General features: G+C 50.7%; 1 protein-coding gene across 1 annotated transcript in view; it reads left to right on the plus strand.

The window, feature by feature from the left end:
* The window catches only part of TMEM108 (transmembrane protein 108), a 154,803-nt gene that overhangs the window by 130,308 nt on the left and 12,056 nt on the right, over nt 1-12,439 (plus strand). The window contains exon 2 of the mRNA XM_068545610.1: nt 8,948-10,387. Coding sequence (XP_068401711.1) covers nt 8,948-10,387 — 1,440 coding nt within the window. The remainder of the gene's footprint in view (nt 1-8,947; nt 10,388-12,439) is intronic.

Genomic DNA, 12,439 nt, shown 5'->3' on the forward strand with positions numbered 1-12,439 from the left:
GAGCTTCATGCCACTGCTAGTATGCATTTATTCATTCCTTTCTTTAGGGGAACTTGTAGCTGTAGATCAGAGAAATCATGATGCTGTAGAAAGAGCCCAGAAGTGAGATGTTTCCCTTTCCTTGAGTCTGGGGAGGAGAGGACAGTAAGGGAACCCAGGTCAAGATACGCCTGTTGAGCTCCAGCACTTAAAAACCCTGATGCTTAAATCCAGAATGGTCACTGAAAGAACTTTAATTTCACTTCTACAAAGATGATATTCAAGTTACTATTACTGCCTAACAAACCACCTCAAAACTTAAAACAACAGTAATCATTCATTTTGCTCATAAATCTTTAGTTCGGGCAGGGATCACTTGTCTCTGCTCCACCCAGGTAGCTCGAGTGGGGCTCAAGAAGGCTCACTCCCCTGGCTAGCAGGTCGCTGTTGGCTTCATCTGGAAGTTCAGCTGGGACTGAAGGCCTGGGGCCTCAGCTCCTTTCCACATGGGCCCCTCGGTGGACTACTCAGACTTCCTCACAGCATGGCGGCTGACTTCTGAGAGTAACACCCAAGAGTAAGGACTAGGAAGAAGCTGTACCATCTTTTATGACCTGGCCTCAGAAGTCACGTAGCATCACTTCAGCCATAGTCACAAACCCGCCCAGATTCCAGGGGATGGAACACAGACCTAATCTTTCAGTAGGAGTGCTGAAGTCGCATTTAGAAAAAGAGTAAGCTGGTTGGGGTGTGTTACAGTGGTTATTTTTGGAAATACAAGCTGGCTAGTGATTGATTTAGAAGAGGGTTTTTTTCCAGTTTTATTTAGATATAATTGACATATAACATTGTATTACATCATAATGATTTGATATGTATGTATATTGTGAAATGATCACCACAATAAGTTTAGTTAACATCAGTCACCTCACATAGGTATACATTTTTTGTGTGATTAAAACTTTTAAGATCTACTCTCAACAACTTTCAAATATACAATAAGTATTGTGAACTGTAGGCACCATGCTGTGCCTTATGCCCAGAACTTATTTATTGTAACTGGAAGTTTGTACATTTTGACCACCTTCCCACATTTCCCCCACCCTCTATTGCCCACCTCTGGTAACCACCAATGTGTTCTCTGTTTCTGTGAGTTTGATTTTTATTTTAGATTCCACATATAAATGAGATCATATGGTATTTGTCTTTCTCTGTCTGTCTTATTTCAGTTATCATTAATTCCCTCAAGGTCCATCCATGTTGTTGCAAATGGGAGCATTTCCTTCTTTTTTGTGGCTGAGTAATATTTTTCTGTGTGTGTGTATGTGTGTGTGTGTGTGTGTGTAATACCACATTTTCTTTATCCATTTATCCATCAGTAGAAACTTAGCTTGTTTCCATGGCTTGGCTATTGTAAATTATGCTGCAGTGAACATGGGGATGCAAATATCTCTTCAAGATAGTGATTTTTGTTTCCTTCAGAAATGTGCTCAGAAGTGGAATTGCTAAATAATATATTAGTTCTATTTTTAGTTTTTTGAGAAACCTCCATCCTGTTTTCCATACTGGCTGTACCAACTTACATTGCCGCCAACAGTGCACAAGAGTTTCCTTTTCTCCACATCCTCACTAACACTTATCTCTTATCTTTTTGATAATAGTCATTCTGATGGGTGTGAGGTGATATCTCATTGTGGTTTTGATTTGCATTTCTCTGATGATTAGTGATATTGAGCACCTTTTCATGTACCTGTTGGCCGTCTGGATGTCTTCTTTGGAAAAATATCTATTCAGACCCTCTACCAATTTTTTAATCGGATTATTTGGGGGGTGTTGCTAATTGAGTTGTATGAGTTCTTATATTTTGGATATTTAGGAGGGTTTCTTATTCTTCAGCAAAGATTTGTTGTGGCTAAGGTGCTGGACTAGATATGGGGAAATATCATTGATCCAGACACAGTCTTTGCCCTCTGGCAGCTTAGAGTTCAGACAGGGAAACAGATATTTAGACATTTAGAGAGATGGGGGCTAGAACAGGGGTAGGCTTAGTGGTTACAGGCACAGAAGGAGGGGCTCCTAACAATGGCTTCAAGGCCCAGGAGGAGTTCTAGTTGGAAAATGCTTGTCCCAAATGGAACTGAATGACTAAGGCAGAGAAGCAAAAGCTGAGGATAAAAAGTGGTGTGGTTACCAAGTGTTTCCGCTTTGGAGGAAATTTTTGTTTTTTAATTGTGGTCATCACAGCCGTTACTATTGTTCTATCATTGCCTGTCTTCATAAAGCGTTCTCCAGCTCACGTAGGACATTTTCCTGGATCAAAACTTTCTCAGTACCTAGGTTCTGGAGCAGCCAGGGTCAGAGAAACCTGGGTTTAAATCCTGGTACTGCTACATGGTGGCCGCTCTGACCTTAGATGAATGACTTAACTGTATGTTAGCATGGAGATGATGGGAGGACTCACATTTGTCATTCTTCCCTAGTTCCTGTTCCCAGGAGAGGACCTGTACAGTGCTTGTCTCTGTGTGCGTGTGTGTGTGAGTGCGCACGCGCGTGAACTCACACATGCGTGCACATGTTTTTGTTAGGAAGCTGTGATCTGTCAGCCTCCCAGAGTTGCGACACGAGGTGAGTTCATAGGTGTGTCTGGGGCACCCAGGCCCATCTCGCGTGGTTTTCTTGCTCGCATGTGTTCTAGAGATTGTACTCTGAGTAATAATTCCCAGTGGAGTCATGGACCTCATCAGCCCAACTGTGAAACCAGTGATCTCCAGACATTTCTGGAACCCACCAGGTGATGGCCTCAGGTATCTCTAAGAACTAAGCAGAACCCTCTGTGCTTTAGCCCTGTGACCTGAGGCATGTCCCCAGCAGGACTTGATGGGAGAGAACATTTGGAATGTGGCTGCTTGGAAAGAGGGTAGCAGCAAAGATATGTACCCAAAACTCCTTTTTTTCTTTGTGAAAAAAATCTCCCTTTCATAAAGAAGCCCAAGGTCACAGGCATGAGTACCTCTTCAGAGCAGTCACCCAGCTCACCCTGAAGTCAATGATGCATATTTATTTCTGAGTGAGGGAAACCATGCTCTTAGGAATGAGGAGGTTTTTGATCTTTAAAACAAAAGGGATCACTGAAGTACGGAGGGTGGAGCACCAGAATACCGGGACCCCAGTGATATAAAAAGAACCCTGTGGGTCGGTGCATCATAGTGGGGCTGGCCGGGCAGTGTGTGGCCCAGGGCAAGGATTCCACTTTGTTGGGGCTCAGCCTTCTCATTGTAAAGCGAATTAGATACCAGAGAACCCTAGCACCCCTTCCGATTAAAAGACAATAATCTTGAAATGAAAAGGGCCTGTTTCCTGGCAAGATGGTATGTTATTGCCCACGTAGAAAAGACTCCCTGATGGTCAGACTTGATGTGCATGGGTTCTCTTTCTTTTTGTCATTGAAGCATCGGATGCAGAAGCTAAATTCCCAAGTATCCCGATTACTTATTGCTGCAAAACAAACCCCACCCAAACGTGGAGTAAAGCAGCAACAATTGTTTATTTTGTTCATGAATGTCCAGGTTGACTGGGCTCAGATAGGTGACTCTGTCTTGGGGTCTGTGTGGTCGAGGTCCAGTAGTGGCTGGACCAGGCTCATCTCCTGGGCTCCGCCTCTCTCATGTCCAATGCCTGGCTGGGGCTGAAACAGCTGGGGCTCCTCACACCTTTCTGTTGCTCTTCACACGGTCTCTCCACATGCTGGCGTCGAGGTGGCTGGACTTTTTACATGGGCCTGAAGGCCCCCAAGAGAAACCTGCAGAGGCTGAATGACCTTTTCTTCCCTGGCCTCAGAAACCACGTGGTGTCACTTCTTCCCCATTCTGTTCATCAAGGAGGTCACAAAGGCCCAGCTAGGTTCAGATTCCACCTCTTGGTGGGAGCAGTTTTGGAGAACTTGCAGACCCAGTTTTAAATCACCACACCAAGCATCTGGGATGGCCATGCTGACATCTTGCTTAGTGATGGGGGATGGCTTAGAAGACTTCTCAGACTCCTGTGGTTCTGTCACAGGATTTAGAGGCAATGGAAGAATATCTGGCAGTGGAAACCTAACTTAACTGGGAGGGAAGCTCTACTTAGCAGATATTTTAAATCACAAGGAAAATGAGATAGGATTCTATTTATATGTGCAAGGGAAAACGTATACATGTAATAAATGTGCATGTGTGTAAGCAATTTTAAGATAAAAGTTATACAATTAATTTAATTAGTTAAACAATGGTGTGCATGAAATGCCAGGATTGGAAAAAAGGAGAGAATTAAAGCAAGGATGTCCAGCTTTTGTATTGTCCTACTACAAGTTCCCCCTAGTTACTTGCAAAATAAAGTTAATTGATTAACTTGTTAAAAGAACATAAATGTTAATATAGAGCCCTGAAAAGGAGCTGGAAGAAAACAGGTAAGAGGAAAGAAAAGTCAAAAGAGCAGTAATAGAAAATCAATTCCCAAAAGATAGTGGACCACTGCTTTTGAATGTGCAGAGCAGAGCGATGAGTGAACGCGGTTGAGAGTGTGGACTCCGGGGCCAGGCTGCCAGGTTCAAATCTCAGCTCCCTGTTCCTGGCTGTGTGGAAGGAGGCAGCTTCCTGTGCCTCTCTGTGCTGCTTTTCCTCAGTTGCAGTGGGGAGCTAATGATAGTACCTGCCTCATCAGGTTGTTATGAGGATTAAATGTGTCAGGACAGGCTCAGCCTTGGAGCGGCATGTGGCATGCAGGAAGCACTCAGTACAGATTAGCCATTTCTCTCTTCACCAATTCCCTCCTTGCCTTTGCCAGATGCAAATATCATGCCCAATATGGACTGTGGGCAGCCAACCAAATAAACAGAAGGAGGAAGGCTTTTCCTTCCCTTGGGTCCTGGGATCATGTATGCATTGGAATTCTAGGTAGGGGGAGGCCTCCCTGTGATATCGGGGCACCCATCAATCTGCGGGTTTCCACCCCCTACACTTGTCCTTATTCTGACATGCATTAAAAACCAGTTCCACATTTAACACACGTCAAGTTAGATTTTAGTTATGGTCTCTCCTATATATTTGGAATTAGAGCCTCCAGAGCCTATTATGCAAATCTATGCAAATGATATGCAATGAGGCGGTAGCCCCAGATTGTGGGGAGGGGAGTGCGCAGGCCAGCACAAAGGGCCTGGAGTGGAAATTTGCATCTGTTAGGGGAGCCCTGGGTTGAAGGCCTTGCACAGTTATTGTGACAGTGTGCGCCCTTGCATTCAGTCCTTAACCTTTTGTGCCAAAGAGGAGAGACAATTTCCATAGTGAAGGTGACAGTGGATGTTGAAGGAGGCATTTGGACAGTGCAGTGTTGTAGCAATTTTTATGATACAAATGAAAAGTTGCTTTGAAATAATGGCCATGATCCAGGCTGTGTCCCTAACCAGCTGGGCTCCTGGACAAGTCAGTTCACTCCTTCCGTTGCCCCCTCTGTGAAATGAGGGGATTGGACTAAGTTGCCTCTAGTGCCCTTATCACTGTGACAGCTAAATGTCATCCTCCAGGTGAAAGCCCTCTGCACCCAGGATGGCAGTATCCATTCATTGTACCGAAGTTTTAAAGCCTAAAGAAGAAAGGGCTGAGAGGTAATTTGCCCTAACGGTCCTCCTAGAGAGAAGAATAACATCAGGGGATGCTGGCAACTAAAAAGAGCCGCAGCAAGGGCAAACATGTTTACTTCCACTGTTAGTCTTGCAGGAAGCACTCCTGTCGTATAGTTCCCAGCTGGGAGGATTTTAGCCCCTGAAATGCTCGTGGTAGGAAAGTCAGGGGAATTTCTTTCCCTGAGTATTTTAAAGACCAGGATGCGTTAAGCCCTCTGCCTCTAGAGGCTGCAGAAGTTCTCCTGGAGGCCAAGCTGCTCCTCTCCCACCCCCGGCCTGTCCCTGGGGTCCGTCAGGTCCTCTCTGAAAGCTTTGCGCTGCCCCTGACGCTACTGCCAGAAGGCGGCAGTGTCCTTGGTCTTGGGCCTTGGATTGTATGGAACACATCTGTGCTCCACCCCAGAAATCCTCTGGGCTCTTAATTTTAACTCCAGCAGCCTCCAGCCAGGCACAGGTGTGAGCTGACAGCCCCCGCCCAGGGCGTCTCTGACTCAGCCACTTGGGCCTTGAGGAGGAGGCAGGAGGGGGGGGTGGAGCAGCACCGGGCCCGTGGGAAGGAAAGCTGCTGGTGGGAGGTGCTCCTCTCACAGTTCGACGTGCGTCTGCTCAGCCCCTCAGAGACCCCCAGTGGATTTGAGTGGCACCCTGATCAGCTGATCACCTGCGCTGGGATTGACTTTCCCTGTTTCACTCATCTCAGACCCCCGCCGCTGTCCGCTACGGTCACTTCCCAAAATAAACCACCTGCACACGAGCCCCAGTGTCCGCCTCTCCTTTTTCAGGAATCTTTAAGGTGTGACAGGTATATCAGTCTGCTCAGTCTGCCATACAAGGTACCACAGGCTGGGGGGCTTAAACAGCAGAAAGTTTTCTCCTCCCAGTTCTGGAGACTGGAAGCCCAAGATCCAGGTGCCAGCAGGGTTGGAGTCCCCTGATGCCTCTCTTCTTGGGTTGCAGGTGGCCGGCCTTTCATGTGTCCTGCCTGTGTACAGGCATTCCTGGCATCTCTGTGTCCTGAGCTCCTTTTCTTATAAGGATACCAGTCAGATTGGGTTAGGACCTACGCCAACAGCTTCATTTTGCCTTAATCCGCTCTTCAAAGGCCCTGCCTAACATACAGTCCCATTCTGAGGTGCTAGGGTCAGGGCTTCAACATACGGATTTGAGGGGGATGTGTTCAACACTTAGAGTGAACCAGGGTGCTTGTGAGCCAAACAGAGCCTTATAAGGGAATGTCCCTTAAAACCTCAGTAGTCACGACCACCAGCTCTAGGAGTAGATTGTCCCTGTGGTGCTAAAATGCCGGGAAGGACCTGGAATAACCCTGAACCGGTCAGCGCACGAGCACGTTGTTCCTTCTGTGGCTGCGACGTTCCGTCCTCTTCTCCTGCCTCACTGCTGGTGGGCGACCAGGAACGCCTGGGTGTCAAATACCCCTTCTGCTACTGAGGGGCTTTGAACACGTTACTTAATCTCCCTCAGCCTCAACTTCCTGCCCCATCAAGTGGTTGTGAGGGTTAAATCGAGAGTGAAAGACAGGTCCAGAGCCGGTGCTCAGCGTTAAACAGATTTTAGGATTGACCCGGAGAAGGAGAAAACACTGTTGGTGTATGGGCTAGACTATGAATGAAAGTTTAGAGAAACTAGGTCGCTTAGGGCAAAGTGTTGGTCCTGGAGATGTGGGTGCTGCCGTCTCTGCTCAGTCTGCAGTCCCTCAGCCTCCCCCACCCACTAAGTTAGACATGCAGGTTGAGGGGACACTGGTCCACCCCACCCTCCCCTAGTTGGAGGAGGCCTCCGTGGTGATCCTTGCTTCAAAGGAGTGTCAGGAGGTCTCCTCCTCCTCTCTGCTTCCAGAAACCCACCAGGGCCCCAGACATCCCCTGTCAGCTTTGCTGACCACCCCAGGCTCCCAGGAATCACTGCCAGGGCCCCTGCTTTGACCATTCATCCTGCTGGAATCTGGTCGGGGAGGGAGGCGCCAAGAGAGTTACCCGGCAGAGGCCCATCTCTACCATTGTCTGGGCGGCTAGCAGGGCTGAAGGAAGGGCATGCGAGTGACCCAGCAGGGGGCTCATATGAACAGGGCGAGTGCTCAGGACAGAATCAGGCCTTAGAGGTTTGTCAGGTGCTCCTCGGCAATACGGAGCAGCTCTTCCCAGCCTGTGTGTTGTACGGGGTGGCCAGTCTTCCCGTCTATAATCTGGATAGATCCTATGTCTCACATTGATAGGAGGTGTTATTTTTAAAGATAGGCACATGCTGTTGTGATTAATAAAATCCATACATATTTAGAAGAGTTTTTAAATGTATAGGTTTTTGTCCTTGTGCATTTTTCTCAATGAACTAAAAGCACACACACTCACCATCGTGCAAAGTCCATGGTTTCCTTCTAATGCTCAGAAGGGCTCCTCCTGCTCTAAAAGGCTGGGCACCACCAGTGGTTTTCCACAGAGTTCAGCCTCATGAGCACATAGGACAAGCAGTTAACATGACAACAACCATACAACCAGCTGGCGTTCATGGAATGCACTTCTCCTGCAGGCTCTGTGCTAAGTGCTTAATAGGCACCAGATCTGCTCACCCTCTGAACCCCTGTCCCCTTCTGCCTGTCAGTCTCCGATGGTACTGAGACGTCCCTGCCTTGTTTTAGGATTATTTGTGGATTTATATGAGCTCACCCAGGGCCAGAGACTGCCATGTTCATTTTTGTGTCTCCAGGGTCAAGGAGGGGCTAGACCCTCCTTAATCATTTGGTGGGTGGGCCTGAATGAACAGAGGTCTGTCGTTTGTGCCTTTGTCTAGTTCATAAATGGAAGAGTCAGAAGAGGCGTGGCCGCTGGTCCGCTCTGCCCACCCAGGCGCTACTCAGTGGCTCAGGGCAGCTCACACAGAGCTGCTGGCTTCCTTGTGGCCGCGCTGGCCTTGACTGCTCCCTGGTGCAGAGGGCCAGCAGGCACTCAGAGGCCACAAGTCTTCTTCTGTGCCCCTACCCCCAGCCTGTTCTGAGCAGCTGCCCTTGGGCGGAGGGCCATGGCATTTCAGAGGTATTTGGGAAAGGACGGGCCTGGCTGGCTTAGCCGGCTCCGCTTCCCCTGTGGCTGGGTTCTCTCTGGGACAGGTGCTGGGTGGCACCCACCTGCTGAAGCTTCCCCAAGTCCCCATGGTCCTGTGTCTGATGGGCGTGGACCTCAGGGATGCTCCCGATGTTTCCCTTGAGTTCCCAGGCGTTTCAGTTTCATGGGTAAGGAAGGCCCAGGGCCAAGCTGCTCCTGGGCATTTCACCTCTCTGTTCTCTGTCTCCTTCTCAAGGCTTCCTCCTGACCTTGGCACTGACTGAAGCACTGGTATTTGCTGCCCAGGAACCATCTCCCAGGGAATCTCTTCAAGTCTTCCCCTCAGGCACTACCCCAGACACCATGGTGACAGCACCCCTCAGTTCTACCAGACGCTCCTCCGTGGTGGCTGCCCCCACTTCCACTTCCGTGGTGGCACTGACCCCTCAATCCGACGGCCCCTCCTCACAGGCTGCAGCTTCCATGGCAACGACAACACCCGATCCAAGTGGACACCCTCCTAAAAACACCATCTCCACCGTCATGGCGACGGCAACCACCCCCCATTCTGAAGGCCCCCTGTCCACAGGGCCACTTCCTGCTGCCGTGGCAACCACGTCCTCCCATTCAGAGGGCCGCCCCCCGGGCCAGGCCGTGCCCACCATCCTGCTGACAAAGCCAAGGGATGCTACCAGCCGTCCCCTCACGGCCCCCTCCCGGGCTACCCCACGCAGGCCCCCCAGGCCCCCTGGCTCCTCCCGAAAGGGAGCCAGCAGTTCACCACGCCCTGTCCTGCCTGCACCCAGCGGTCACTCCAGAAGGAAGGAAGGCCTGCGGGGACGAAATCAGAGCTCCACATATCTGGGGCAGAAGCGGCCCCTGGGGAAGATCTTTCAGATTTACAAAGGCAACTTCACAGGGTCTGTGGAGCCTGACCCCTCCACCCTCACCCCCAGGAACCCACTCTGGGCTTACTCCTCCTCTCCACAGCCCCAGACAGTGGCCGCAACCTTGGCGCCCAGCAGGACCTCGTGGGTACGACCCAGCACGCCCCTGGTGTCTGCGGAGGACAAGCCCGGCCTTACCAGAGCAGACCAGGGGGGTGGTCCCACCTTCACCAGCCAAGGAGGGGAGCCGGCCACCACAGCAGCCTCAGGCACCCCCGCCAGTCCACATCCTGCCCCAGTGCCTTCTCAGCACCCCCGCGGTGACCCACAGGATGGCCCCAGCCACAGTGACTCCTGGCTTACTGTCACCCCTGGCACCAGCAGACCTCCATCTGCCAGCTCTGGGGTCTTCACGGCCACCATGGGGCCCATTCAGGCTGCCTACGATGCCAGTGTCTCAGCCCCTTCCGAGGGGCTTCCTCAGGGAACATCCTCAGCCCCGCAGGCCCCGGCCCGCCCCCCCGGGGTTTCAGAAAGCACTGTTTCCCTAGCCAAGGAGGAAGCTGTGGCCACCCCTACGCCCACCATGACTGGCAGGGTGCTCAGTCCCCTCTCCACAGTGGTGTCCACAGCCACAGGAAACTTCCTCAACCGTCTGGTCCCCGCTGGGACCTGGAAGCCTGGAACAGCAGGGAACATCTCCCATGTGGCCGAAGGGGACAAACCCCAGCACAGAGCCACCATCTGCCTGAGCAAGATGGACATCGCCTGGGTGATCCTGGCCATCAGCGTGCCCATCTCCTCCTGCTGTAAGTGCCTCACCCTCTCCCTTCTCCCCCACCCACCCACCACACCGGCTTGCCCATCCCTAGAATCCCTTTGCCCCATACGTGGGCAGCCCCCACCAAGTGGGCTGCAAACTTCCCAGAATCCTGGGAGAGGAGGTAGTAGAACAAGAATCACGGATTATCCCCACCCCTGGTCCTTGGCTGGTCAGGCCATGGCTCACATGCCCACTGATGGTAAATGCACAACTCCCAGGAGCTGTGGGGTCCAATCCGACTCTGCATGTGCAGAAAGAAACACCAAGCTGGGGAGGGGACATGGTTCCCCCAGGACCCCAGAGTTACTGAGAGGCAGGGCTGGGATGTGAGCTCCGAGCACCTGTCTTCCAGCCCAGGGCTCTTGTCGTGACACTACCCTGCCTGCTCTCTCCTGTAGCGACATGGCACCAACACACCGCAGGTTGAAAACTGGTGCTTCCAAACTTACAGCTTCTGAGTAGCAGAGCCCTCGCCTTCCTCCCCGCCTCCCTTCCATCGCCCTTCCTGCTGTTCTTCTCCTCTCTCACCTCTTTTCCTCCCCCTCCTCTGTCTTCCCCTGAGAAAGAAGAAAAGATGAAGCTTTGATCTTGCGGGAAGTTCTGTTAGCCTTGATAAAAACAGAGTTTTTGTAGCTAAATTGAGGCTTGAGAGTTACATGTGAATTTAGCAGTCCCTCCCCCCCCCCAACCCCTGTTTGGTTTGTTCATGGGTGGTGTGAGCTGATGCTTTGTGGACCTTGTCGTTGTCTTTTGCTCTCACTGGTCTGTGGGGAAGGGCTCCCCCAGGCCACCAATGCCTCCTTACTGCTGCCCATCACTCCTTTAATGAAGAGTCAAGGGGATTCCCCACTGACAGCTCCATAAAGAACCTGATGCAATCACTCAGGACCCAGGGCTTCCTTTACGCCTTCCCCGAGTATTCGATCCTCAGTTCTTAGCATTCCTCTGATGGCCCCACAGGAATCCTCACTGTACCCGCCACTCCCCAACCCACACGGCCACCATCCAGGCACCCCCTCAGCCCTTCCAGGGGTGAGAAACCCCCTGTGCTCCCCACTCATCAGGCCCTTCTCCTGTGACCCATCGGGTTGTTTCCAGCTCTCCTGGGGGCCTGAAATTCGCCTCTTTGTAATTCCCACTCTTTGGTCCTAACCTGTGCCCTCTGAAACCATACAAAAAACAAGTCCATCCACCAACCCCTGAGATACATGAAATGGCTCTCAAGTGCAGGTTTTCCTTTTCCAAGCTGCTTATCCCTGTTCCTTCGAGTCTCTTCACAGGGCCGCCTGGCCCTGGCCCTGGCCCTGCCCCAATCTGCCCCTCTGACAGCCTCCAGTTTACGCCAGCTTCCCCAGAGGGAGCACAACGTTGCACAAGCCCTGCCGTGACAAAGGAGAGCAGGTGGCAGTTGCTCTGTTCTGGACACTTTGGTCACATCCGGGCAGCCTGCACTGCGTCAGCTCCGTTGATTGTAATGCCTCACGTCACACCATGGTCTCAGCCCAATCTCAAGGGGAACGAAGCCCCAGAAGCTTTCCACAGAGGAGGCTGTTAAGCCAGGTCTCCCAGCCTTTGCTGTTGTGGGTCCATCGAACGTCAGCACAGGAGGTGTGTGCCTTGAATATTAAGCTGATGTCTGCTTGGCATTGTACTCTGTTAAGATCCTCTTTAATCTGGAGTCTGGACTCTTTCCAGGAGCCATCTCTCCCAGCTCCCTGTCTCCTTCTAGTTGATAAGCAAAACAAACTTTCCATGTCAGGGGTAGGCGGCCTACATCTGCTCAAGGCCCCAGTGCAGGAAAAGTGAAAATGTTTGCAGGTTGCATATTTCATTCTTTCATTAAGCAGCTGTATTGTCACTCATGGAAGCACAGAGGTATTCATAAAGCTGTAATCGCCCACGTCTAAAACAGAAGAATGAAAAAAAAAAAAAAAACAGAAGAATGATAATGAGAAAATGTAGCACTGTTAGCCAATAAATTATTAATAATGGTCATATTTGAGAAGTAACCACATTAGAGACAGCTTTCTAATTTTCC

The sequence above is a fragment of the Eschrichtius robustus genome, chromosome 6 (assembly GCF_028021215.1).
Source record: "Eschrichtius robustus isolate mEscRob2 chromosome 6, mEscRob2.pri, whole genome shotgun sequence".
Classification (NCBI taxonomy): domain Eukaryota; kingdom Metazoa; phylum Chordata; class Mammalia; order Artiodactyla; family Eschrichtiidae; genus Eschrichtius; species Eschrichtius robustus.